This window comes from Prenolepis imparis, unplaced genomic scaffold (assembly GCF_030444845.1).
Source record: "Prenolepis imparis isolate NDT839.2.m4 unplaced genomic scaffold, iyPreImpa1.0 SCAF_13, whole genome shotgun sequence".
NCBI lineage: Eukaryota > Metazoa > Arthropoda > Insecta > Hymenoptera > Formicidae > Prenolepis > Prenolepis imparis.
In genome coordinates, this window is record NW_028141171.1 from 11858603 (window position 1) to 11886521 (window position 27919).

Sequence of the window (27919 nt, forward strand, 5' to 3'; positions counted from 1 at the left end):
TATACATTATACATAGTGTCCTTTTACTATGCGTATGCAACGCGCATTTTTATATTTCATATTGGATATAGATTTACTACACACACGTGTCGGAACGAATCAGATTGTTATTTGTAAAGCGAACGCGTAACTGTTGCTATATTTTCACTCTTGGCTCTTCAACAATCTCTTTAACTGTCAACTTACGTGAAAGTAAGAAGTTTTAAGGGCTATTTGATTCTCGTCAATCTTTTTCATCGCTTACTAGTAAGTGTATTATTTACGCACTACTTGCTATTTAGACGTCACTTATTATTTTTCTATAAATTTTTATGACAATTTGTCGAAGGGAAAAAATTTGTATTGGAAACTGAATGGCGAATGCTACTAACTAATTTTCAAACTAGCTTTAAATCATTTTTGTTTGCAATATTTGGCGAATATTTCACAAAATTAATATATCTGTTATTTTATTTTTGTAAATATATCTCCGTTGTAAAGTTATGCAGTCTAGACGTAAATATCACTGCGGATGTAAAACATATCCGAGTTTTGTACCAAAGTTTGCAATTTTGTGGCAAAATCACTTTCCTGTTAATGTATTAACTACATCGATGGTATCAAATTATATTAATAAACAGACTACATTAGCTATCAATATTTGAGTGACGTTTCAAAATAAACGATTATCACATCGAATTTATTAATTACGATAATGCTATCGGTCCCTCTGCACGCACGCGCTCGTTCATGTTTAAATTTTCAGTCGATTCTCACACATACATAAACACACACACACACACGTGTTCTCGTTACAAATTGTCATTGCCGTATCAGGAAGCAGCTCACATGCAAGAGCCAGGTATGGAGTATGGGCTTGTATGCTGGTTGCGAACAACTAGAGAGAGAGAGAGAGAGAGAGAGAGAGAGAGAGAGAGAGAGAGAGAGAAAGAGATGGACAGTATGGGATGGGACAGAATAGTTCATCGTGGTCTGCGGAATAAATGGTTCGATTCACCAGCCGCCATTCTGTTTCGCCTGCACGATAAAGCATTTAAATGAATTAAACCGAGGCGATCTCGCGAAGTCGATGTTGTTTGGTTGGCGACTTGATTTTATAAAATTCGACGTCACTCGTAATGCTTTCCTCTCTCATATTAATATCAACTCATTAACCTTTCTGGTCAAAGCATATCATTATCATTTATTTATTGGCATATTGGATATTATATGCAAAAATCAAATGATTTATCAAATAACTTTTAATAAATTAAGTTTAAAATTTATGGGAGAGAGACTATATGTCAGAAATCATATATAACAGTTATATTTTATATACGTATGTATGTATATATGTACTCTTTCAAAATATGAAAGGTACACATTGTTCGTGATTGCAAAAACATTTGTATGGGTACAAAAATCCATAATTCATTTTTTTTATTTGTGACAGTCCTCTTCTCGATTTCGATATCACAGTTTGATATCATTTTCCAAATATTTCAGATAGATATATTAATGAATAGAATTATTGGTTAAAATTTATTTGTAATATTTTTTGACAATTATATATTAGTCAGTTATTTAGAAAATTATATTAAAATTCATTATAGTGAAAATACATGTATTTCAACGTTTTGAACAATCTGTAAACTCTCTTCTATATCTGCATTTAAATATCTAGTGGACGGTCTAAAAGTTTTATGTATCTACTCATGTATCTTATGTGAAGAAAATAAGAAACATTTTACTTTTATTTCTCTGTCCGCGTTGCATGATTACGCGATTGATCAGTACATTTATAGAACGGTGAGGTCACAATCATGTTATAAAATAGAATTCTCGAGGTCCTGGCCGTGTCAAAAAGCAGTTTAGGGGTATTGAATACTGATAAGGGGCGAAGAGTAGAATCCTTCTGGGATTAACCGGGTTTGACTGCCGTTCTCGTTCGAGAGAAAAGGGGAAAGACAAAGATGGATGTAGAGTAGGAAAGCTAGAGGAACGAAGAGCAAGAATCGATGTGAAATAGCGAGAGTGAACAAGCAGGAAAAAGAGATAGCGAGAGAAATAGAGGAAGGAAGGGAGAGCAATAGAACACGAGAACGTTAGATTGAGCCACGAGTGGCCCGACAATCATACTATCATAGAAGCGATGATGTCCCGCATACTGAGCAGAACCCGTGTACCACTCTACGCATATTAATCGCACACATTCGCAGGCACATGCATGAACACGAGGATAGGGACACGTACATATTTGGATCACCCTCGAGTTCGCACTGGACACTTTGCATCACAATACCTAAAGGGCTAAGGCTCTGCTACGTAATTCTCAATGCAAATAACTCCCCTTGATAGTTACCGCTGCCGGATCGCCGATTACCTGATTTCAGACCTCGCAAATTGATCCAACTAATATTTAGCAACATTTACCAGTGAATAAAGATTTCGAATAAGAATTTTTAGCGATTGTTCAAGGCGATATCTTGAAACAAAATTTTCAAAAAATACGTAATATTATGCGGTTGATGTTGCTTTAATGACACAGAGATATAGAGAGCATAAGCTATTTGGTTATTTATATATCATATCAAATATATTAAGTATATATATATATATATATATATATATATATATAATAATTATTAAATATTTGACTTGTACACATTTTAAATGGATAATTTTAATTGGTGGAATGGTAAATAAGTTTATTGCGACAATGTGTATTTATCATGGCATTTATATTATTTCTACATGCACATACACATATGTATATGCAAAAGTAACAATTAATTATTTATTCCAATAATACGTCAATGTCAAAATTTAGAATTTATATTGAAAAATTAATTCTATATAATAAATTATGGAAATTATAGGAAGAAAGCTTAATGTGTAGACACAAAAATATATATTCATGAAACATTTATAAAAGATATATATTTAGAAAATGATCCAATTCAATTAAAATTAGATATTAACTTTTTAATTAAACTACGAAATGAAAGATGTTATTATATATATAAAAAATATAAAATATTCTATTCAATATAATATGCATTTACGAGAAAAAAAATATGTCATATCATGTCATAAGAATCACAAGTCAATCTCAAATAAAAGCTTCAAAATATAAAACGGTCTTTGCATATATATGATGCATATATCGTGCACAGAAATATATATTATACTATACAGAGCTCTCGTTATATCAACGATTCACTTACGCTACTTAAACGTGAATATGTATTCGTCGGGAAAAAAAGAGAAACTGATTAAGCGCAGCTGTGTAAACCTGCGGCGGATTAAATTCAACGTCCGGCAATGATAGCCGTAATCCGATTTAACGAGCATCAGTAAAAAAAACCAGGCTGCGCGCTGCACAAAAAAAGTATAATATGGCGACATTTTGCCAATAAATAAAATTTTATACAATCAAAAAAAAACCCATTGGTCCTAGTAATCAAAGTTGCGAGGCGATATCGTAAATAAAGTGTATTTTAAAACGATCGGCCGAGTATACATTTTTACCGTCCGTGATTACAAACGTCGAAGCAGTTGGCTCAAAATGGCGATATTCGGCGCGTTGGGGAGTTAAATTGCTACATATGGAATGGTTTTGAAATAAAATTCGTCCCGGATAGCGAGACGGATTTAACTTTATCATGAAATGTGTCCCGATGCTTCGTTATTGTAAACGTCCAGCATCGAAATGGATATAATCAAGATGTTGTCGGATGTATAAATACACGCTGTTTTATTCCGTTCCGTTTTGGGGTTTCGATATAATCGTGAAATAATAATAATGACGATAAAATAATATATAAATTACGTAATAAATTAATTAATGGCAATTTTAAACAACGTGTATATTATATATATTAATGGATATTAAGAAAGATCAAAATGCAATATATTTTCTGGTCTATGACTCATTAAAACTTATTCGTAAAAGAAACTTTCTCGTCCTTCTTTAATGATCTTGTTTCCTGCCATTTCTACTCTCTGTAGATTGAGTATGAGTCATTGTCTTTTCTGCAAAGAACGAGAACTTTGAAGTTGTACAGGAATCTGTTTTACTTCAACTTAAAGCTTTTCTGTGTGAATTAATGAGTTTGTCCTAATGACACAGTTTCTATGACGGAATTCCTCCTTTTCCAACAAGAAAAAGTAAAGTTATAATCTTTTGATTGAAATAATTGATTCAATTATGCTGAATCGTAATACGTTTCGCTTCGAAATAGAGATTCTTAATATTCTTATCGTATATATGAAGTGAAGAATTTATTGATTCATCTTTTTAATGCACTATAATCTTCTTTATTTAGACATGGTTTAGAAAAGTGACAATACGCTATTGCGGGTAAAAATCTATCAGCGTGACATTGCCAATTATATTGAAGACATTGGAGCGCGATACTGTCTGGTTATCACAAAATGTGATTTATGATGCTATTATACTAAATCGATTCACCAAGGTCCGCAAGATGTTTCATCATAAAATAGCAATAAAAATTTATTGGCACGTTTTCAAAACTCGACTCGAGAGATTAGTTTGCAATGCAAAATAGAAAAATACAGAATGATTTCAGCAAATGTATAAATTATTAAATTGTTTGAACTGTCGTATTTTCAAGTTTACTGAAAATTACTCTACGTTTTCTCTTTTGTGTAAATAAAATTATATTCATTTTTAAACAAATAATAATTTATTTATTTAATATTTTGACATTAAAATATAATCGCAAGCCATGAAAAAATGGAATGAATGTAACCCGACGAAACTCCGACGTTCATTAGCGGGAATCGATATTTTATTACAGACGCATATGATGCGCCGGTTATTGCGGTATTTCGCTGATCAGTCACAACAATTAATAACGATTCGAAGGCAAAACTCGAACTGACGCAGCTGGAAGTCATGGTCGATTGAATTTTCGGCGCACTTATCGTTTCATTAGTCATGTTGCACGTTTCACTAAAAGCGTTAATATATTAAATGTGTATGACGCGTGAAACATTGCAACTATATAAACGAAGATAATATACGATGCGCCGGAAACGGCTTATTAACTCTATGTGAAATGTGCGTATGATGAGGCATTTCATTGATCGTTTTTGATCGTTCAAAATAAAAATGATTGAAAACCTGCACATGGCAAGTAAATGCAATATAATAAATAATAAATATTGTGTAACAATTAAAATTTTTAAAAATATTGCCTTGGAACGATGTTTATCGTTTCAATGATTGGTAAAAACTATTTGCTAACGATGCGATTGCGAGATTCAAAGGTCCGTTTAGAGCACGTTCGGATAGCAGCAGGATATTCATAAAAGATGCATGGATGTAAGTCTCGAAGGTTTAGAAGTGATGGAGAGTCGTTGAAATGGTTTTTGAAGGTATCCCGGTCGCCTCGCGTTTTCTTTTACAGAACGCGAGGCAACCGTGTTCTAAAAGTCGCTGTTAGGAACCTTTTATCCAAACCTTCTTTTACTCCGGAAGAACGTCTCCTTGATCTACGACGGCGGCCTAAGTAGTCTTATCCATCAAGCATTTACCGGGATGGTAAACCCTCGTTCGACTCGGGTCGCACCGCGATGGGATCGACGTTATTTGTTCTTGTCTGGGAAATTCGACGGAAACATCGTTTACGATTCGGACTTTCCCATCATGTCCCTCACTACATGACGATGTGTAACAATTTCGCTCATGGACCGATAATCGCCGCTTCTTTATCACTTATTCGTACGTTCGATCATTTGATTAATTGAGAACATTAAGCGCGCTTCGTATTATCTGACCGTATCGTTATTAATGTGTAATTGATAATCATAACTTTTCAACATTTTGAAACCGCTCGATGGGATATCCATGCTGAGCAAATAATTTAAACGACCGACTGATAACGACTGTTATTAAAGCGGCGTAATTAACAATATCATGCGGTCCAATTGCTTTGAATGCGTCGGTTGCCATAGAAACGTTGCTATTATTTAAAGTAATGAGCAGAATAAAATGAGCATTGATATTATACATAAGCGACAATTACACTTATGGTTGTTTGGTCCGTCGATAGAATATAATTTTCCATCTTTTGTTGTAATAAAATAGAATTTGAATGTTTGCTGTTAGAGAGAGCAGAAATTTGTTGATAAAAACGTTGACACAAACGATTTATTTAAACAATCTTATTAATTATAGGAGCACTTTATAGGAACAATTTTCATTTCCATGTATAAAATTGGAAATAGCGCTCGTAAAATTTATCTAATATTATGGTACATAATATTCCCGATTTATCTCGAGTTTGCCAACCATTGCGTGCTATTTAGGGTGAATTCGGCTGGCGCAAATATATATAAGGTACTTGGAGATCTATGTCGTGCTGGTTAGTAGCTACTGGGAGCTGCTGGGATACGGATAAGCAGGTAATCTCGTTGTAGTACGTCTTGTATGCGTTCTTTGTCTACCATGGTCCGTATATCGTACGGGACACGATGCCCCTACAAAGCTTTAGCTTTCTACTTTCTGTGATATTACGTTGTTTTATATAAAAAAGGGACGATATTACGTGACGTCTTATTATTAAGTCATTATGATGAACATTATTATATATATACATCTCTTTAATCTCGAAAATGTTAGAATGAAATTGTTCCCTAGAACAGATTATGTTTGATAAATTTTATTTTTATTATGATGTCCTCTTCTTCTCCTCTTTTACATTTTTTTCTTCTCTTAGTTTCAGTAAGATATCGCTTTAGAAACGTTTAAATAGAATAAACTCTAAATAATAATCTTTAAAAACCGTGTAACAATATTTTCAAGTTTGGAAATTTCTACTGAAAAATGCACGGAATATATCTTGTCGAGTTTTCTTCCTTCAGACTTCTCTAATATCTTGAACGTAGCAATTTATAGGTCGAATCGTACATCGTCGCCTCGGTGTGAAACGGTCCAAATGATAAAAGCGTGTTTTTTGGCAATGATGAAACTGTACCGCCGGATAGCCATCCGGCTGCGCGTTAGCATTCTCGACCAACAATCCGGGAGAATTCGTGCGCGTCGCAATGAAAATTTTCCATTTATGCGGACGTAGATAAAGCAGGTCCGAAGATAATAAGCAGGCGAACGAGCGCATGAACGCGGTGTCGCCGAGCGCATTGTTAGTTAAACCAAGAGATAGCCGTGATTTAGAACGTTGAGCGTAGGACACGTCGAGATGGCGAGTAAAGGGGAAAAGGGGAAATCACAGTAAAAGAGAGAGGAAAATAGAGAGATAGAGAGAAGAGAGGGTGAGGGTGCTTTGGGCCAAGAGAGAGTGGTACTGCAGGAACAATGCTGAGGTATGTATATCTATGAGCAGACAACCGGGCAACCAAGCAAGGGACGCCAACCTGCAGCCAGCAATAGCAACGTTGGCCGTAGGGATAGCTCGTAATTGCCGAGCGGTCCTCAAGTGGCAACGACGGCGGTCAATTTCATCCCTACGCCCGTACCCCGGAACCGCGACACCGCAGAGAGACCCCTTTTACGTTCGGCATACAGTATCAGGATTTGGCGGGGATTATGCTAGACACGAGGAGCGCCGTCGTAACTCGATAGTCTCTCCAAGTGATCGAGGTTACGCGGCAACTGTTCCTCCTCCGTTTTACGTTCCGGTGGCTTTGGGAAGGAAACTGCTTTTCCCGTGCCCCTAGTCCTCCCGATCGCTCTCTGCTTTATTTGCTCGTGTCTATGAATCTAAATCAAAAAGGAGTAATATATAAAGGAGAGATATATCGACGATTTGCGGTCGCAAAAAGCACTTAATATGAATGTATCGCAATCGACGATAAAAAAATGTATCATCTGAATTTCCTCTGATAGGATATCTGTGAAATATACGTAAAAACTTTTTACAATTACTTTGTAGATATCTCGACTCAGAGGCGCGAAAAGAAATAAACAGTCGTTGCCAATTTCCACGCTTTTTATTGTAATGTACTTGGATTTGGCTCAAAGTTTCTTGCCACGTACTCCACTATAATGGGTATTCTATGCTATTTCATGTTACTAAAATGATATTATCGGACGTTCTTTGGATCGAGTCCAAGATTAGCTAGGACGAGTATCGCTCGACAAAATTATCTTCGTCAACATAAAATGCTCTTGTGGAAGAGTAATCAATTCTTTATTCCATCCTTTCCTCTTGCTCAAGCAAATGTACTGAACTCGATGGCGATTTATCACAGACTTTGCATATCCTCTCTCGCTCTCGCTAGAAATGCACATGTTGCAAGAAATTGTACTTTTTTTACGTAGCGTAAAAAATTGCATTATTTCTGATTGTTGTGTGTTAACAGTCGCTCGCCGTAAAAATATCATCATTCTCTAAATGCACACATAATGTGAAAAAGACTGGCAAGTATTGTTGCAGCGTAATGATCATGTTGAATGTACGAGAGATGAGGAACGTAAAAAAAACGAATTAAACAACCGTCGATGTTGCCGTAACAAAGACTAACGCAGATATACAGTTTTTTTTAACAATACGCAAATGTTCGGGTTTTCGCGAAGTTTTTAATTAACGCGAAATTGCTTGTTTCATTAGCGATTTTACTATGTTTTTTCAATCCGTAATAAACTATGAAAGAGATACGTGCTCGGATTGACAAAGAAGTAAGTAACACTTTTTAATATGGAATTTTTGTCATATTTTGCCGAGCTCCGAGAAAAAATAACACATATATGCCACTAATTACTATCGATCTCTGAGCGACATATGACTGGCGAAACAAATCGAAAAATGTAAAATTTTGGCAGTGCGAAAGCAAACATTGATGACAATCAACATTCATAGTGAGAGTTATTTGAATAACGATAACATGTGTTTGTGTATTTACGCGCATGTATGTATGTCGCCTCTGTCTTTTTTTTAGATATAGATGGAATACGTATATATGTGATATTTATAAATGAAATATACATTTTTATAACTAATACTGAAATAACATACGCGAAAACTCGTTTTTCCACTCGTATTATTTTTGAAACGCGAGCATTGTGAAATATGCTTTTATATAATAACGTAATAACAAACAGCTAAGTATACAGATGCGCTTGACAAGAGAAGGCGTGTAAGAGAATCTTTTCGTAATAAAGAAAAATGACACGTTACGGAAAGGTAATCTGCCGTTGCACAACGATCGCAAACAGTTGTTAATGTAGCAGTAAACATACCGGAAGTCATAAAGAAGCTTTAAGGAAATTCCTACGGCGAACTGCACGACATGGTCATTATCGAGATGCGGGATAGGAAGGTGAGACGAGGTGCGTCAGTATTTACCATTGAGTATTTCCGGCTATTTCTTCCTTCGCAAACTTATTTTCCGTCTAGTTTTACGTCTGTATTAGGCCGTTTAAGTATCTCGTTAGCAACTGAAAACTACCACGTAAATTGCGGACAATAGATTGCCTTAGTTTTAATTTCGATCTTCTATTTTCAGAGAATTGAAATGAAAGAGAGAAAGAGAGAGAGAGAGAGAGAGAGAGAGAGAGAGAGATTTTTCATAAATTTAGCATTTTCTTCAGAATTCTGGATAGCGTCCCAATAAATCTATGAAAAAGTATTATGACTTAAATCAATTCTGATTAAAATAAAAAAGTTATTATCAACTTTTTGAAAAGTATCAGGAAAAAATCGATTCTTCTTGTCATTCTGTGTATTAAAGTAAAATGAGAAGTGAACATTTTTTACAATATTCTGTAGGTATATTTATTTCATATTTGATATGTTATATCAGAGAACATGTCTCACAGAATATGTATATAAAAATATGAAACATCTCGTACTCATTTTTCGATAATCTCATCTTAATATTTTTATATGCAGAATAGTCAGCAAATCCATTTGTATAAGAAAAACCGATTTCATTTTAAAACATGAGATTGTTCCTCTGTGTTCCCGTGGGAAGTTACGCAGCGATATCTTATTTGTTCCATAAAAAGCTCTAGAAAACCTTAAAATATCAAAAGAAGAATTCTTTTTTGTCGTATCACTGATAATTTCCGAGAGAAAATAACTTGTATTTACGTTTACTCGGAGTTTAAAAAAAGATATTGAGAAAGAAGGCAGAGAAAATATATAACAAAGTTGCTACTTGAACGACAACATTGACGTATCAATTTGCTGTGCACTCTGAAGTTTTAATTCGAGATAAAAGCGAAAGGGAGGCTTCTCGCAACCGGCGCGGCGTGTGATTACTTAGCAGCTATGTGTAGTAGCAGAAATGTCCTCGTTAAAATCACTTGCCGTAATCCCGGTTGCTTTTACTTTTCATGTAAAAACATTCGACGATAAAGCGCACCTGCAACAACAGAAATGAAAGTCACGATCCGAGGTACGGAACTACGTTGGAAAATCGGTTCCAGATTGGATTCAAAGAGAGCAAACGCGAAGTTCAACGATCTATTTCAGAATCACCTTCCGTATATCCAATTGAGATTGAAATCTATTTACATAGCATAATTAACTTATTCAATGTTAATATAAAACGAAAATGAAATGGTGAAATTACAGATAATATCAACCCCTAATCTTTCTTGGAGCGTAACAGTTTTATCATCGAGTATATAAGTTGTATATATTTCTTAGAAATACACTATTACGCGAGAAGCACAAAATTTTCAAGAACGTTTTCTTTTCGCTCGAAAATAGATTAAAATGACAAATTTTATGAGTTTTAATTACGAAATAGTTTTAATAATTTTTAATTACGAAACAAACGTTAAGATCGTTTCTGTTTGGTTTGTGAAATTAATAACAATGACACTGTGTGTATTTTATTTTAACTTTGAGATCGTTGGTCGATAAACCAAGTATTTATACAAACAGTTAAGTCGATTTAATAATGGATTTAATAATGGATCATACGCATTGCCGCTAAAGTACCGATATTACTAACGGCAATATATATACAATATATATTTGTGTGTGTGTGTGTGTGTGTGTGTGTGTACATTTCGGAGATGTTGGAATATGGGGCTTAGCAGCGGTCAGTTCGGTGGAAGGTAGCCAGACGGATCAATATCACATTACTATAAATAATTAATAGGTGGCTCCTATGCGTGCCGCATACCTTCTAGCTATCCCAATTTTCTGCCGGATTTACGTCACCAATAGAATAAATGCTTAAACGAATTAATGAAATCATTTATCGTACGGAAACACGACACACAGAACATTGAGATCTCGATCCATATCGCTTTCTTTTTTATATTCATGTATTTATTATTTTATTTAGAGTCTAAATAAGTGTTTCTCGAATATTTCTTTTATTATTAATTTTATCACGATTAATTAATAAATGATAATTAGAACATGTCATTGCATTTTAATGAATGATAAGATATGGAGTCAGCCAATTTTTAATTTCTCTCTTTCTCTCTCTTTCTAACTTTATTATTTTTCGCCGCGAGATGAATCGGTCTCTCGAAATGCGCAAGAGATACGTAGTCCAAAGCCATGTTTGCGATCTCGTCCGCCATTCGTCCGGTCTAGGAATTGCTCGGCGTACGTCATGCCGCTTCTGCGGCAACGAACCCTGGGGGCACAATAAAACTGCATCTAAACAACGTGAGCAAGCGGAACGGGAAGAGATGAGGAACGAGGGAGAAAAGAAAGGAAAAGGGTATAGAGGAGAGAGGAAAGATCCGAGCTTGCATCGTTACAGAAAAAGGTTGGGTCAGAATGGGATGAGGAGATTGAGGCGAGGGGACCCGGGAGGACGTGATCGCGTTAACAACAACCGCCGAGAAAGGTGGGCGTTTCGAGCGATCCGGTTTGAATAAGTAGTTACCGGCCTAATAGTAGTACCGGACTGTGACGATCGTTGAATACCGAAATTTCAGCCAGGCACGTCGTCGAGCTGCGAGCAGATTGGTTAAAGAAGGGGCGAACTCGGGAGGGTTGGTCGGGTCCGCACAGCTTGCTTGGACTTAGCTTAGGTCCGCGGCATCAAATCGCTATAAACACGTCAATCGCCCTCCCGATGACTCTTCGTAGCTGTCTCATATATACGCTACCGTTGGATATAATGCCGTTTTCCCCTCTTTCGCTTCCGGTCATCGCCCTCTTCAATTGTCAGTTTTTTCCTTGTTCGGCACGTATAAGCGGAATAACCCTCGAAACGTACGCCGCAGAGATGACCTCAATTCGTATAAAAAAATTATACTAGGTAGATCTTGCGACTGAATTTTGTTCACGAAAAACGATATTTTATTCGTGCAATCGTATTGTACAGCGTACAGATTTTGTGCAGCTCTTTCTATATTTAACTAATTTAATCCTAGCTCCATCGCGATGACGGACTGTAGGTATATTCTGTACGTTTGAAACGTTAAGGTTTTGAAATTGGAAAAAGAGCGTGTTTCGAGTAAATGCATTAAAAATTTTTATCTTGTAGAATACTTGAAGAAGCGTAATTACCATTCCATTTCGACGTTTAATGAATAAAATATTATCAGTATAATTTCTCAAACACATTTCTCTCAAAATATGATTTTTGCCCGCGTGCTTTTTTCCAGTCGTCGCATCGCCTCAATTTTTTCTGCTTCACTGATCCAAGCAAGACGAGTAAGAAACAAGTGAACGCAATGTAGGATAAGAGGAAAAGTCGGCATCTTCCCTTTTTCCTTCTCTCGAAATTACAGAAAAATGAACGCGCTGAACATCGTTCCCTCGTTCAAAAATATCATTGGATTTCCGTGCGGGAGAGAAACGAGACGCGGGTTATCAAGGTTACAATTTCCGCGATATTCACGCTGCCCTAAATCCCAGAGACATGAAATCTCCTCGCAATAATGAATTTGTCGTAAACTAGTGAAACATTGCAATAGCTCTTCCTTGATTTCAGGAGTAAGTTACTCGCCATGGTTGATTCATTTAGTGGGTTACGAGTCTTATCAAACTGCGAGTAACTATGGTTTACAAGACTTGCTTTGCACTCCTTTTAAATTTGAAACTTTTTCTATTGAGAAAGTTGCTTTACATCCATCCGTTGAAAACTTTATCTTTTAATTTTCCATTTTCTAACTTGCTATTAACTTTCTATCTTCCATGAGAAAAATTATACTTTTGATAAATGTGGATAAGCAAAAAAAGAAATCAGTTTGTATTTGCGATTGAAAATTATGCAGGAGCGATGATACTGTAAAGATTTACAGGAGGAAAAATTACAATATAAAATATGTTTAAGAAATTTCTCTTTATCTTCCTTTCACTCTTTCTCTCTCTTAAGTTTCGGCATTCAGTTTTTATGTAGTTGTAAAAAATTTAAGCGCTTACAAGAATTGATTATAATCTGCAAAAATCGTTTATAGATACAAGCTTTACTTTTACCAAAAAAAAAAACTTTTTTCAAAGAGGCAATATCCAATAAAATATTAACAGATTTTTTTGTCTCGATAACATTTAATTCTCGATCTAGTATTAAAGCGCTTATAGGCATCAAGTCCGAGACGCGATCTCAGCAAAATTCGCTCATGGATACGGATCTTAATTCCACCGGAGACTATCTTTTTTAAATGCAATACATAATATAAATATAACAAAAAAATTCTTCAACACACGTACACCGCGACCGTGTTCTCGTGGACGACGGTTATTATCTCTTCACAAATTACATCGAGGTAGCGTACCAGGGCTTTTGGTCTCAGCCGTGATAAACCCATCCACTCCTATCCTTCGCCGTGCTTTCCCTCCTTGTTTCCCCTCGTCCTCTGTCTCTATTATTTTCAACCGCCCAACTTCTCATATACCACCTGCAACCCCATTTACCTAGCTACTCTATGTATGCGTTAGACAACACTTATTATCCAGGTAATACAATCGCATAATGCGCCTCTCGTCTTTGCGCCTACGATAATGCCTAATTTAATGGCGCAAGGAGGAGCATCGCAATCTCGAGTCTAACGAGATCCGGTTGTTACGCGCCGTCGATCAAATTAATTTACAATTATGATTAGAACGATATCGCTTGTCCATGTTTTCGAAATATAAATTTATATCGAATTATATACTTGAGGAATTGAAAGAGGTTTTTTATTGAAACTCAAATTATCCAGCAATTTATTTACTTTAAACTTTGTTTTAACATAAATAAAAAGTAATATATGCGAAAAAAAATTTCGAAATTAAGTCTCTAAATTTTTGTCTAAATTAAAAGCTCTTTACATAGTACTTATTATTTTATGTAACATTAACGTGTGTATAATGCAGTATCAATCATTGTAAAGTATCTATTTCAACGTGATAAAAACGACGTAAAAGACCGATGACAGAATGACTAACGAGGAAAGTTCGGCAGCCTGTAAATTTGAAAAAACTTTGTACAAATGTATACAGAATAGTTCAGCTCCAACGTATAACTATTTTTTGTTACGGGTCAAAAATGGATTTAAAGAGTGAAAAAAAAGTTGACTGCAGATCAGAGGACACGGCCATAATAAATTGATGTCATGGAATATAATAATAATAATAATAATATAATTTTAAAAACTGGGGGGATGCAACTTTTCTTATTTTTCGCGTAGTAATGAATGATATGTAAGTATCTAATGAATTAATTTACGAAATATGCAAATTACATGCTTGAAGAGTATTGAAACATGAGTATTAGCCGCTTAACGAGCTCGTGCGACCGTACCACGTGCTGTCGATCTCTTTTGCACATACATCTGGGTGCTTACACATACATACATACACGCATACACACATCCTCGCCGAATACATTGTGCGTGGGAACGTATCGCTGAGAAATTGCGGGGAGACGATCGATAGTTGAACGCAACGAGCTATCGCAAATTTCGACGCAACTTCTCCGCGTCGGCCGCGCTCGAACCGATAACTCTCGCGTTAAATGCACAATCTTCTGCATATATTTAGAGATCTATAACCACGGAATGAATTATCTTCCTTCTTTGTTGAACTAGATTCCGCTAAGGGTACATAAATATGGAGATTAGTTTCTCTTCGTCGCAAAATGATATAAAAAACGATGCATTTTTATGCACCTAGTTTCCGTTAGGCATTTGCTAAGCTTACTGTATTTATTTATGAATTTTTTAAACCTACGCGAGAGGATTCACGACAAGATTCTTTTGAATAAAAAAAATATAAAAGTGTATATATCTCGCTCAATATTCTTTTCGACTCTAAAAATTTTTATCTCATTGCAAGTCATCCTGCGTAACTATCCAGAGGAACTTAGAGAAAAATTTCTCTACGAATGGAAGAAAAGTTTTTCAAGAAATCTATGGAAATACTGAAATCGTACTTCATGCTGAGAAAGCAAAAGTTTCCGTTAACACTTTTAATACATCAACGGCATGAAGCATTTAAAAATCCGAGATAAAAACACCGCGAGTCAGACGAGCGCTTTATTTTATCTCGAATTACTGTTTCGAGTTGAACAGACCGCGGAGAAGAGACAATTAAAACTTTAAACTGAAATAGCACCACCGTCACCGTCACTTGGACAAACTGAATTCTTCGGACTGTAGAAAGCTTTCTTTAGTTGAAGCAACAACTCGCTCAAAGAAAACTTTTCGCAATTATTTAAAATGTTTCATCGATGCACTTTCAGGGATATACTTATGTATTACGATCTGCATATCGAAATTACTATATCGTCTCAAAAATTTATAATAAAAATATATTTAAAAATATATTATATATGAGAAGAAATAATTAGATTATTGACGATTATATTATTACTAGGTTCAACTCAAAAATTAAAAACGATTATTTTTAAACTAGAATAATTTTTTTAAATTTATTTTATTTTTTAAATTTATTTTATTTATTTGTAGTAGAAGAAGACCCGTCTGTCACTCAAGAAACGTTAAATGCAAACGGAGATGTTGAAAATTCTGTGCATCATGAAACGGGTAAATAAATATCGAATCTCTTGATTTGAAGCTTTACACATTTTTATTCATAATATGTATATATACATATAAATGATCTTAATAGACGAAGAAGAGAATGAGGAAGAAGAAGAAGAAGAAACTGTTTCCCACGAGACTGATTTTAAATTGGACGAATTCTTTCAAAGGTGCGATATAAAAAGACAATATAAAACTCTCTGATATATATTGATTCATTTATCTATAAATATTGTTTGATCATAATTTTTGACATTTTTACTTTAAACATTTAATTTTTTAATTAAGCTTCAAAGTAAAATTTTGTTAAAATCCATTCTTCAAAGTCTTGTTCTCTCTTTCTCTTTATTTCAAAAAGTGAAATTTTGTAATCAATTTACACTCTTTGTAGCTATTTTAACGCAGTCTGTTAAAGCACAGTTTCAAATTGAGAGAAAAAAAAAACATTTTATATACGATGAAATATCGTATATATAACATCTATATTTCGATAAAATAAGGCAATGTGCCTTTGCTAAAAGAGAGTAATATATCTCATTCAAAGGTTCGCCAACGTGAAGATTGTTAAAGCTTTAGCGCTGCTACTGCAGCAATTCGAGGACAATACGATCGAAGTAAATCACTATGCAATAAAAATGCTACATCGGATTGCTTGGGATTGCAAAATGCCGGCCATGGTATTTCAAGCGTCCATATTTCGAATCTTTCAAAGAATCTTGGAATCAAAGGATCCTATATATAAGGTAATAGAGGGTGCACAAATTAAATCGCGTCACTACGATACTTTTATATTATATCTTCCAATAGTGATAAATAATTATTAGCAACGTTATAGTTGTGATGGCATCTAATTATTGTCTAGTTCAATATAGTATAAATCTTTTCTTCCTAGCGCAACACTTTATCATCGTTCTTTGCGCATAATAAAAGCATAGATAAGACTTTACTGTGTTTCTCAGCGATAAAACTTCCCTTTCTTATGCCGCGCGATAAATTTCACCATCGAGGTTTTTATTTCACCCTTGTATCGAGCTTAATGGCTCACGGAAGTGGACTCGTCGAGTAGCGAAAAATCGATCCTTGCTTCAGGAGCTCCAAAAGTTCGCGGTCTTCATAATCCGCCGTTTCATCGAAGCCGCCCAGAAGAACCGGAAGTCGTACATGGAGCTGCTCTTCTGGAAGACCAGCCGTGACGCGACAGAAATCGTGGATGGCTACAACGCGGAAACGACTAACGGGAAAGTTTCACGAGCAGTCTGGACCGAGGTGGAAGAGGACGAGCTGCGGACACTCTTCATGGAGCATCAGACTAACAAATACCCTCAAGGTAAACTCTTTATATCGTTTACTTCTCGTGGAGGAGTCTCGTGTCCACACTGTTGAACTCGATTGATTAGCTTTTCCTAATACGAAGAAACATTCGAGACATACAGTTACTTAATATGAATCGTTCATCTTTAATATTTTATTATTATTGTCCGAATTAACAAAAGAATTATTATTTATCTTTAAATATTTAGAAATGAAAAAAAAAGAATTGGATCAAAACCGGGTCATTCTCGTATATCGCAATAATTATAATGTCGTAAATTCACAGACGTGATCGACTGGATATTGGAGCACATCATCAATGAAACTAGAACGCGACGTACCGTCATTAAAAAACTCAAAGAAATGAGTTTGATTGTCAATTCTAAGGTGAGTTATATTTTTCTTTCTGTAATAGCGTGATTTTTTTTCTAAAAGATAGCAAAGCGATCGAACACAATCTTGAATCTATTTCAATTATAGTTTATTTACTGTAAGAATGAGAGAAATAGTTTCGAAAGATTTCGCAAAGATTTCTCCCCATCAAAAAAGTACTCGGTCCATTCATATGTCCCCGCGGCAATCCCAGTCGCGCTCCGTCTGACAAGATCAATGATTTACGAGAAGCTTGAAAGGGCGGAGGGCGGGGGGAGTCGTTCGTTCGGCCTCGAAAATAAGTTTCTAGACTGCCTCCGCCGACGGAGCGAACATATGCAAAAAATGGAGCCGGGAATTGCTACAGGAACTGTAAATTCTCCGGAGACAATACCTACGGGGCGAGCTTTCACCCCTCGTTTCTTCGTTTCTCCTTCTTCCCAAGTTTCTACCGAGCGGTTGCGTGCGACTTCCGATGTGAGCTGCGTGTTCCTTCTACCAAACCAAGTAGTTTCTTTTTCCGAGCATGGAAATATCTGTGCGTCCCCTCGTCAACTCGCGGCCCTAAAACTGGCGGCTCCTTGAGAAAAGCTATCGTTTTGTTTTGCCTTCTGCCTTTACGACATACGTATAAACATTTGCATCACCCTTCGGGGCACGAAAACACAAAGGAAACGTGACCCAACGAGTTTGTCGAGATGTAAATGTGTGTGTTATGTGTGGGGTATTGTGTAACTTATGTTTCAGAGAACAGAGTGCAAATTAAAATATGATAAATACTTTATCTTTAATCCCTAAGTATCATGATGCAAATTACTAAAGTAATTTATATCATGATGCAGTCGCATATAACCTGGAGAATATTTACTATTTAATGAATTTTGAAACCGCACAAGAATGCATTATTTTTTTAAAAATATTATTAACATTTTTTTTAAATAATATTTTCCGAGATAGATATATTAATCCCGCTAAGCTTGAAAGCGTTTCTTTTTCCCTTCATTATAACTCTTTTCTTCTGAAAATACACGGTGCAATACGGTGATAAAGCATGGGAATGCGTTAATCAAGCTTCTTATTGCGGCAGAGGAGTTACTAACTAGTTACCGGCTTATTTAAAACTTGAAATTAATTGAGTTTGTAGAGAAGCTTCTAACAAGGGAAAAAAGCACGTAGCGGAGAATAAGCGATGCAATACACAATACCGGATCTTATTCCGCTGTGTTTTTTGTAGATATGAAATGCGACGTATAAGAGATTCAGCAAAAAATTTCATTCGCTTGGAAGATGTCAGCGTTTTTGACGCCAACAGTTTTTTCAATTATTTTCTTTAAAGCAAAACGCTGATTCGTTTACAATCTCTATTCTACAAATCTCTCACACATCTCTCACAGTCACTATTATTAAAATTTTATTTTATTTTATTTTATTTTTTTTTTTTTTTAAGAAATTCATATGACATAAATAATTCTAAAGGTTCTTCTGAATATAATCAAGAGGTAAAAAAATGGCAATAAAACCCAAGTGCAGTGAATAGGCGTATATTTTATTGTAAATATATAGAATAAGCATTATTAATATAAATTACATTTTAGTCCTTTTTTGGAGGCCATTTTTATTGATGATGTATATTTTATATTTATAATAATTTTATATTTACAATAAAATATATACGCGTTCTATTTGCTGCACTTAGCTCTTATTACCATGTTTTACCTCGATTTAATAAGTAATTATTCTTTTAATGAGAATAGATCGCGCGGAAAATATAATTAATTTTTTGTTAATGACTTGATGTTAACCAGTAACGATCGACGAGAGAAAAAAGAAAAATTCGTTTCTCTCCCGCTTTTAATTTGCCATTAATCATAAGTGTGCAATCGTCGGCGAAGAGGGTCGCTACGTCAGCGGAAACGTTTTCTCCAACGTATTATCGATTCCTTCGCGAGGTCTGCCGGAGGAAAGGCTTAGCAGCGGAAACGTTTCATTAAAATAATTTCATGCGTGAATACGTTTCGTCTCATCAAGTACAGAGAAAGAGAGAGAGAGAAAACGAGGAGAGAGAGAGAGAAAGAGAAAGAGAACGGTCGAATCAGAGACTACGGGCCGAGTATTCATTTGGCATTCATTTAGTTCATGGAAGTCGCACGATATTGCTCCGACGACCATTTAGGGACTCTCGTAGGAGTCTCGTTTCGTCGAGGGTGGAACGTAATCGCTGGAAAACGAGCGCGATCCGGCTTCTCCTTTTTAAATACGCCTACTGACTTAGAAGTTGCTTCTTCAGAGATTGTACATGGGATGCTTTGTCTCGTCAAATCCTTAGGGATTAAGCGTGTGCAAAGTATTTTTCGAGAAAATTATAAGAGTCGAATAGAGAGCTGAGTGCCAATTTATACATATATCTGTAAAGATATATCTGTATTCTTTTCAGGCATTAATACTCTAATTTATTATAATTATAATTATTATTCGATTATCGCTGAGTCAATGTTAAGAGTGCAAAGTACAACGTTATTGCATTTTTTATTCAATAATTTGCTCATTCGCGAGTGAATTACTATCATTTTTGGAAATATTAGATAACGAATAGAGTTTAATTTGCGATTTCTATAATTTTCGATAGAAATTTAAATATTAAAATTTTTTTCCATTTTACGTACACGGTTTAACTTATTTTCTTAAATATCGCAATTAATTAGAGCGTCCGAGCCGAGGTACAAAAGAGGTTGCCTAAGGAATGGTCCGAGGAAGAAATTACCCAGCTTACGGAACTTTGGACACAGTTCAAGGACGATGACGGTAAATTAATTTTCTTTAAGTTACTTTCTCATCGATATGTTTCTTAATTCTTTTAAAAATGTTTCATTTTCTTAAAGTATAAATCCGATTAATCGATATTGACTTTCGCATTTCCATCATTCATTTATTTTGCATGCATTCATTCATTTTTGAATATTAAATTGTAATTCGATTAAATACTATTATGAAAATTAATTGTGATGATTAACCACGATGAAATGAAATAAAGAGCGAAGTTTATAACTTGATAACATAAATTTCACGAGAATCCGGCGATATATTGTGGTAACTGTCATTTATTGTAATTTGTAATTTATCTGGGAATATTACATGTGCAGTGAAAATGGCCTTAACCCAATTCTCGATATATAAATTTGTTCGATAGAAATTTGCCATAAATTTTCGCGTTAATTCTACCGGTTATTCGCGTTCCGAAACTGTTGAAATATTTCGTGAATGCGAAATTCGTGCGAGAATTCGTTAACACCGGAACGATTCCTAGGATTTAATTAAGCTCCGAACATCGGACACGCTTGGCTGCTTGTAGTAATAATTTCGAATCCCGCTGGGACGAACGAAGAATAATATCCTTCCTGACAGAGACATTTTCAGAGAAGTCTTGTAAAACTTGTTTCATTTTCATACGAATCCGCCGCTCTCCATAACTTTTAATCTTCGAAGTCGCTTCCACGCCAGGCGTAATTCTCAGATGTCCGCGAAATGTCAAGGGCATTTTTCTTCACGTTTCTTTCAAAAATCTCCGCGAAGTGTTTCATTCTATCGTATTTTCACTTCGCAGTTGTTAACTCTAGAATTCTCAACCGGCAAACGGAAAACATTCGCAAAGATATCTCGACGTAAGGGACAATTTTTTAAATAAAATTAATAATGTCACATAATATAAATTAAATCGCGAACAGATTTACATCATAGAGAATCGCGTTTAAATATAAAATTATTTTATAATCTTGGAGAAAAATTAAATTATCCGTAAGTCTAAAAGTCCGTAAACACCGACGTTCAATTGATGTATAAATATATATTTCGCGAAATAAAGAAAGAGCGCTCGCGTTTCTCTTTGTAAGCTTTAATTGATTCCAACTTTAAATCTCTTTGAAATCTCCAACAGTCGTCTCGATCTTCCTTCGCGTGTGATTCTCTCACAAAGTCTCCCCTATCATCCGCGCCATACCGTTTTCTTGACGACGCTATAAAAATCGAAACTACACTTATGTCTCCGACAGATCCCGTGGATTTGATTTTCACCGGTCTTAGAATAAAGCGGCCGAAGCCGAAGATCAAGGAGAAGCTTTTGGAATTAGGATTGGCGCAGGATCGCAAGGAGCTGCGCAAAAAACGGGCCAGAAAAAGCAACCAGGGTGAGTATACCTATTCGTTCTTCCTCCCTCATCACAATCCAGTCTCGAGCATATCCCTTGTTCCGGCCAATCCCATCCCATTCCATTCGCATCTGTCTTTCTTACTATCCTCCGATTCCGCGACTATTCCCATTCGATCAGTCTTCTAGTAACGCGATTGCCGGCGACTGCATAGAGCGGCTCGCTTTCAACAGGGATGGTAGAGATAGAGAGAGTACGCGGGAGAAAAAGCGAGAGGGAGCAAAGATCAATTTGTACAGGATTCTTCTCGCTCTCTTATCCCGATTTCTTACGGATCGCGGAGAGAAAAAAAAAACCTTTCGTCGATATTACCGAGAGGAGACAAGTTCGTTCGTATGTTTGCAAGATCGTTTCTGTTTCCCTTCGTTATTCCTCAAGAATGAAGCAAGTGCGGTTCTGCGGAAATTTTTGCTTCTGCACGCAAATTATTCCGATATTTGATTTCAATACGACGAAATATTATCGTCCAACAAAGCACAGACGGTCACTGACATAATTAATTAATATTTTCACAAAAATATCAATTTTATGAGAAAATGTTTCAACTATGAAACAAGGAACGCATGTGTGTAAAGTTATAAATTCAAATATTCACATATATGCCACAGATATTGTGCAATTTAAAAAATCGCGGTGTATGCATACTTGTATGTATTTTTGTTAAATTATTTAGTATTAAATTCACTTCTCTCTCTTCCCTCCGTTTGTACGTTATGCAATAATTTACGTTGTAGAAATTATACAGAGTTGGAATGCGCTGTGAACCAAACGCCATTCTGGCGGTTTAACATATCGAACTACCGAATTTATATAACAATATATATATATGTATATAAAATCGAATATGTGTGTATTTATATATATTGTATATTTACATATTTATGGGTTATTCGTAATCTCGTGAAAGATCATATTTATAATTATTCTTTTTAAAAATATTTGCTTAAACTTACAACTAAAACAATAATAATATCGTTTTGTATAGGTTTTAATATTTCAAAATTAATATTAAAAAATTTTAAAAATTTTTTTCGTGTTAAGTATTCAAAATATATGGTATACATTTTTTATAAACATTTTTAATAAACATTTAACGTTATGTAAAATTTATTTTTTTTCAAAATGCAAAGTGTAAAAATTTTAAATATTATCTACATTTTTCTTGTTTGAATGCCATTAATCTTTCAAGCAAAAGTGTGTTATCCAACAGATTTTCTAGATATTTGAAATAATATTTACGCTCTCTCTTTCCGTCGTACATATTTGAAATCCATAATGATATCATCACGGAATATCAATTTTGTTATTTAATATCAGCAACTGCGAATTCCAGACGCACTTTCGTCGCTCTTAGACCAATATCACTCGCCTTAGCTTCTTATTATGGCGCCGGAAGGAATTTCATATTTATCATGGATATTGTTTTCCTCTCATACCTTATTTGTATTCAATGCATTGAGATAGCTCATATCATAGATATACAGCTATGAGATGAAGCATTGCAGAGAAATTTCGGTTCACCTCATGTGTCTTGGAAATAACATTTTCCCTCAACGTTATGTTTTGATGCAATTTCGCTCTAACCACATATAGGATTATCCTTCAGAAAATGTTATTCTTTTTCTATCAGCAACAGATAGAAATCATAATTAATATTTTGCCAATATGTTCGAAGAGTGCACGCAGATTTATATCATATCTAATCTAATTAAAACGTAACATGTTCTAAGAAGTTGTGCACGACGTGTGGGCAAAGATCCAAGACAGATGTAAATTTAGATCCCCGCACGGGATTACATCTCAGATTTTCACGCGAGAATAGAAAAGAAGAAATTTGTCATTCAGAGTGTTATGGATTTTATACGTAGACTTTAATATTTATCACGCTCGAGATTTATCTAATGTTACGTGAAATGCTTCCTACACACATATACAGACACACACATACGCGACACTGCGCAGCGTACTTTACATACGCTGATGAACGCTCGCTCGAGAAAGGTTCACATCGTTTCCATGCATTGTGCGCAAAGGTAAATCGTCGTGGGAAACGCAAGCTGCCAGTAATTCTGACGGGAACGAAAGTTCAGCCACCGACGACGAAGACGACGAAGAAACTCGAAAATCCTCCAAGCGCGGCGGCGCGCCTCGACGGAGCGAGGAGTCGACGAAAAAGAAGCAACGGAACAGGCGGAAGCTACCGACGATCGTTTACACGGATGCACAATTATCTGGTCTCTTGAAGGACGTCATCGACAAGGGTGAGTATCGCTGCCCTCTCATGTTTTTCCACCCGACCTGCAACCGCGTTTTTGTGATTAATGAAAGCGCACTTGTCGCGCTAGAATGGCGCGCGCGTCCCTCGTTTCCGTCACGCAGGATAAATGTTCTTCTTGCTTGGAGAAAAAAAGGGAGGAAGGCGATGATTTGCAGAAACCATTACGAAAAAAAGAAATGATGACTTGTCGGAAAAACGATTTCTCGGGCCACTTTGTGGAGTATATGGTATATATATCAATACTCGAATCACGTTCCGCAGATTAAAAAAAAAGTAATTCTTTTTTGCGAAAATCTTAAATTTAATCCAGCGAATCCATCTTCATCAATTTACACAACAAGTACATACATATATCTTTACAAACGAATATCTTGAAAGTAATGTAAAAACTAAACAAACGCGTGATTAATATCCTTAATATATACGCGAACGCGCGAAATTAAATAAATTATTAACGAAAAAAGATTAATGCGAAAAATTTATTGAAAAAAATCTCTCGATAAATCAGACATGAGAGAAGCGTTAGAATGGATCAAGGAATCCCTGCAAGACATTCTGGACGATCGTGACGAGGAAAGCTCCGAGGGCATACCCTTGGTGCCGCTGACAGATTACTCGTCGACCGCGATGGATTCACCGAGTTTTCAAAAGCTCCTCCGTGCCCTGGGATTTATGCCACCGGCTGATGCCCAGGAATCTTATTGGCGTATTCCGGCGAATATGCTTACAGCCACAATTCAGAAACGCTACAAACTCATCGAAGACGCTTTAGCCGGCGAATTTGTCGTCGAGGGTAAGTGAATATTGGCGAATAATGTTCAACACACATATACACACGCTCACACAAACTGGGTGGAAAACATTCAAATGAAGATCATTTACCATTTGAAGCATTTTGTAGAAATACAGCCAGAACCATGTAAAGATTCCGACACTGACGAAAAGATGGATGACAGTGGAGATGATATTGACGTATTTGAGCATGTTAAAAAATTCTTTGTACCTGCAGGTTAGTAAAGTTATGTTTTTCTATAATTATTTATTATTTGATAATTTTGTCATATGAAAAAAGTATATTGGAAAGGATTAGGTGTTAGCATAACTTTGTATATTAATACGAAATGTTTTCAAAATCGCCTATAAGATTATAATATGTATAAGCAATCAGTTTATACGAAAAATAAAATTTACAAATACTTTTCAATACATTCCGAGGTTTTTTAAATTAAAACTTATCGGAGCATTTATTTAAAAAATATATCATTCTTTATATATGATATATAGAAGTCTACAAATTTCTCGAATTATTTTCAGAACCGCAACCATCAACTTCCAAACAATCGAAACCGCACGCTAAGATTCAGGAATCTAAAGAATTATCGAAATTAAGCGGAGAAAGCAGCGGACCAGAAGTTGTGGAAAAAAGTGATGAAGCAGAAGTTGTAAAAGAAACGAATGGTATGTCACTATTAATTAATTAAGCTTTGCTTTAATGAAGCATATAGGATATAACATTTTCTCGCCCTCTGTAATTCCAGCCAGCAGACTGCTGGTATTCCTTTATCACGAATTTACCGACAAATGTATTTTTGTCATTTAGCAGCTTCAATTTTCAAACAATAACATACGCTATGATTTAAAATTTCAGATGACATGGGCAATGCGAGAAACCGCATAAGAATGTTCGATGATTCCTCCGACTCGGAAATGGAAATTGAAAGAAACATTGATGATAAGAACGGTCAGTAACGTATGCTGATAAAAGATAACTAATCGATCTCCGACCTCTTTGTAGGTCAATGCTAATATAAATTTTCATACATTTTTTTTACAGACGATACAAAAAGGGATAGATCCGATTCCTCCGATACAGATAAACCATCCAGTAAGAAACGTCGATTACTTGATAGCGACGAGGAAGAAGAATCGCTAAAAGATGATAATGCTAAGACAAATGGCACTCGCATAATAATTAGCGATGACGATGAATCATTATCTAATGCGCCGTCTGAGCGATCTAAATTATCTCGCATAATAATCAGTGATGAAGAAAATTAAAACAGAACGCGTTCATTCATTATCTATTACAATTATACCTATTCAAAATGTTCTTAAATATTCAAAATGTTAAAGATATAGTATATACTATAATATATTATTTTAATACTTTTTTAATTTTAATAAAAATTCGAACACATTTCGTCAATTATCTCTGCAAAATACGCATCGCTAAAATTAAGAGTTGCAGAAATAAAACAAATTGAGGTAGATACCCAATTTCGACGAATCGTCATTAATACAATGTATCTCATTTTTTTAATAAAAAAAATTTCTCTATAACTCAATTTAAAAAGTAGCATTGTTAACTTCAGTTGGGAAAGCAATGCTCGAGACACTCCTACAGGCATCAGCTTTATCCACGAGTGCTCAAACGAGGGCATACATACTCTACACGTTGTAAGCTTCGTCAAGGTTCCACGATACGCCCTTACGGACGATCGGTTCCATCCGAGGTACACTTCAGGGTGCCAAGAAAAACAGTTCTCGAAAGGCGTCCACATTTCGCCAAGTAACGACGAAGAGAACATGCGAGCGCGCTGGTGCCGGCTGGCAATGCTGGTCCCTGGTCCCCCTCGAACGATTCCGGGTCATGTGACTCTCCCCGCCCAGGATTGTAACGCGGCGCGAGAACTACTTCCTCGATCACGTGCTCCCCGGTTCGATGGTTGGCCAATGTGGATGACTTTACGTCTTTTGATGGGCAGGTGAGGAGTCTTGGCGAGTGTTAACGATACGTACGTGTGCATCGAGACGTAATCGCGCGACGAAAGACCAGCTCCCACCTTTTTCAATATCACCTTCGACGGTTAACGACGACGCCGCCGACCGCGGAACGACGCGTAATGTCGCCGCAAGGACTTCGCGACTCGCGGATGTGCGAACAGGGTATCATGCCAGGCCAAGAATGAAAAACCTAGCCACGAGAACCTAGCTACGAGATATATTGCATACGAAGCCCGACTTTGGTATATAAATTTACATGCATAGCTGCATAAAACATATGTTTGAGAAAATTAATTGATTGTTTTGTTCGATAATTAAAGATTGTTTCCCTATTTCTTCTACGTTTCGGAGCATCTTTTCTATGATCTGCATATTAATACATACATATGCGAATACACATACTTCCATGCATACATATAACATACATACATACATCACATGCATACATATACATGTATAAAATTATCAATTATTTTCAAGGATAATTAAATATATCTATGTACTTTTATTGATTCGACAGATATTGCTATGTTATAATAAAAATAAAAAATCTCATAAGTATCAGCAGCTTTGCCGAGATGTATATATGTATAAAGAACGGTAAGTAAAGTCTGACCTCGGAGAAGCCTCATCCACTCATGCTGGGCGGTGTATCGGCGACAGTAACTACTGATCATCATCTCGTCTTCGTCAGTATAAAACGACCGAGATTCCAGAAGGGTGACCACGTGCATTCTAATCTCAACTTTCGTATGCCAGGCATGCACGACGCAGCAAGAGGTGAGCTGTCGCGGCGAGTCCACTCGCGGAATCCAAGCTGCCTCGTCGGGACACGTAGTATCCGTGATAAGATAACATGTGAATGAGTTAGTAAGCCGCAACGTTCGTGCTATTCATGCACTCCTGGTAGAAGCGCGGGCTTCTTATACGGTTGTAGGTGGATAGCATCCTCTCTCTTTGTCCCCACTCTGCCGACAATCCCTCCCACACTACTCACTACAGTTGTATTCTTCCTCTCTATTTCTCTCTCCCCTCCTTTCATTCTCTGCACGCTCTATATAA

The 27919-nt window shown here is 35.9% G+C and overlaps 1 protein-coding gene across 2 annotated transcripts in view; it reads left to right on the top strand.

Annotated features, from left to right (window-relative positions):
* Timeout (circadian regulator timeout) overlaps positions 1–27226 on the top strand; it is a 101023-nt gene extending 73797 nt beyond the window's left edge. Inside the window, exons 16-28 of one of the 2 annotated variants that reach the window (XM_083052493.1) lie at positions 15839–15913; positions 15999–16080; positions 16455–16653; positions 17000–17237; positions 17508–17608; positions 20296–20395; positions 21640–21774; positions 23829–24056; positions 24582–24866; positions 24975–25082; positions 25388–25531; positions 25722–25814; positions 25908–27226. In XM_083052493.1, coding sequence (XP_082908619.1) covers positions 15839–15913; positions 15999–16080; positions 16455–16653; positions 17000–17237; positions 17508–17608; positions 20296–20395; positions 21640–21774; positions 23829–24056; positions 24582–24866; positions 24975–25082; positions 25388–25531; positions 25722–25814; positions 25908–26131 — 2012 coding nt within the window. In that variant the 3' untranslated portion in view covers positions 26132–27226. Of the gene's footprint in view, positions 1–15835; positions 15914–15998; positions 16081–16454; positions 16654–16999; positions 17238–17507; positions 17609–20295; positions 20396–21639; positions 21775–23828; positions 24057–24581; positions 24867–24974; positions 25083–25387; positions 25532–25721; positions 25815–25907 lie in introns of both variants that reach the window. The other variant, XM_083052492.1, reaches the window with a different exon arrangement.
* The last annotated feature ends 693 nt before the right edge of the window (positions 27227–27919 follow it).